The sequence below is a fragment of the Gavialis gangeticus genome, unplaced genomic scaffold (assembly GCF_001723915.1).
Source record: "Gavialis gangeticus isolate Ggan-Ray unplaced genomic scaffold, GavGan_comp1, whole genome shotgun sequence".
NCBI classification, from domain to species: Eukaryota; Metazoa; Chordata; order Crocodylia; family Gavialidae; genus Gavialis; species Gavialis gangeticus.
This window is the reverse complement of record NW_017728992.1, coordinates 208331038-208332539: the sequence shown is the minus strand read 5'-3', so window position 1 is coordinate 208332539 and position 1502 is coordinate 208331038. Positions and strand designations below refer to the sequence as shown.

General features: G+C 66.5%; 1 protein-coding gene across 1 annotated transcript; it reads left to right on the top strand.

The window, feature by feature from the left end:
- The first annotated feature begins 6 nt into the window (after positions 1-6).
- MAFA (MAF bZIP transcription factor A) lies at positions 7-1094 on the top strand. The gene has a single exon (XM_019520577.1). It carries the CDS (start codon positions 13-15, stop codon positions 865-867), a length of 855 nt encoding a protein of 284 aa, XP_019376122.1. The 5' UTR covers positions 7-12; the 3' UTR covers positions 868-1094.
- Positions 1095-1502: the final 408 nt, after the last annotated feature.

The window sequence follows — 1502 nt, the reverse complement described above, 5'->3', positions numbered from 1 at the left end:
TCCGAGCTGGCCATGAGCGCGGAGCTGCCCACCAGCCCCCTGGCCATCGAGTATGTCAACGACTTCGACCTGATGAAGTTCGAGGTGAAGAAGGAGCCGCCCGAAGCCGAGCGCTTCTGCCACCGCCTGCCGCCCGGCTCGCTGTCCTCCACGCCCATCAGCACGCCCTGCTCCTCCGTGCCTTCCTCGCCCAGCTTCTGCGCCCCCAGCCCCGGCGCGCAGGCGGGGGTGGCTCCCGGCGGGGCCGGCGCGGCCGCCAGCAAGCCCCAGCTGGAGGACCTGTACTGGATGTCCAACTACCAGCATCACCTGAACCCCGAGGCGCTCAACCTGACCCCGGAGGATGCCGTGGAGGCACTCATCGGCGCCCCCCACCACCACCATCACCACCACCACCACCAGCCGGGCTACGAGGGCTTCCGGGCGCAGGCCTTCGGGGCCGAGGAGATGCCGCCCTCAGGGCACCACCACCACGCGCACCACCACCACCACGCGCACCACCTGCGGCTGGAGGACCGCTTCTCGGACGACCAGCTGGTGAGCATGTCGGTGCGGGAGCTGAACCGGCAGCTGCGCGGCTTCTCCAAGGAGGAGGTGATCCGCCTCAAGCAGAAGCGGCGCACGCTGAAGAACCGCGGCTATGCCCAGTCCTGCCGCTACAAGCGGGTGCAGCAGCGGCACATCCTGGAGAACGAGAAGTGCCAGCTCCAGGGCCAGGTGGAGCAGCTCAAGCAGGAGATCGCCCGCCTGGCCAAGGAGAGGGACCTCTACAAGGAGAAGTACGAGAAGCTGGCCGGCCGCGCCTTCCCCCGCGAGCCCTCGCCCGCCACCGCCCCGGGGAAAACCTCCGCTGACTTCTTCATGTGAGGCTCCCCTGCGCCGGGGGCGAGGCTCTTCCCCACCCGCCCTGCACCCCTGTACATAGATCCCTGGCGCTGTCTCCCTCTCGGCTTCCTCCCAGCCGCCAGACCGGGATGGACACGAGCGATGGGCTGTCTGGGATGGCTCGGACGGGGCCGATCCTGCCTCGGGACTGGGTGGACGTGGGTTACGGGTCGGGCAGGGGACCGGACGAGACGGACATGAGCGACGGATGGTTTGGACGGGGCTGATCCTGCTTTGGGGCAGGGGGTTGGACCAGATGTGGCCTCTGGAGGTCTCTTCCAGCCCTGCTTCTTGAGGAGGGTCCTGTGACATCCAGCCCCCAGGCAGAGAAGGCTGCCGTCCCCGACACGCAGGCAGAGAAGGCTTCCACCCCAGCCTGGTGGCACAGACTTCCAGGCACATCCAGGCTGGACTCTTTTGCAAGCTTGTCTTTTATTTGGGATGGGGGGGGTCCTTTCCCATCCAAAAAAGCCAAGAAAAGGAGCATTTTTACCTCCCGTCTGCAGCCGCCCCCGATGCAACTGAACTTTGTACCTCCCCAGACCTGGCTTTTTGGCCAAGGACGAGCAGCCAGACACGCACACGCACTCCTGAGTCTTAATGTGACCCCCCCCCCC

Bases quoted from the DNA above. Each gene is read 5' to 3' on its own strand.
- MAFA (XM_019520577.1), top strand. From the start codon at position 13: ATGAGCGCGGAGCTGCCCACCAGCCCCCTGGCCATCGAGTATGTCAAC.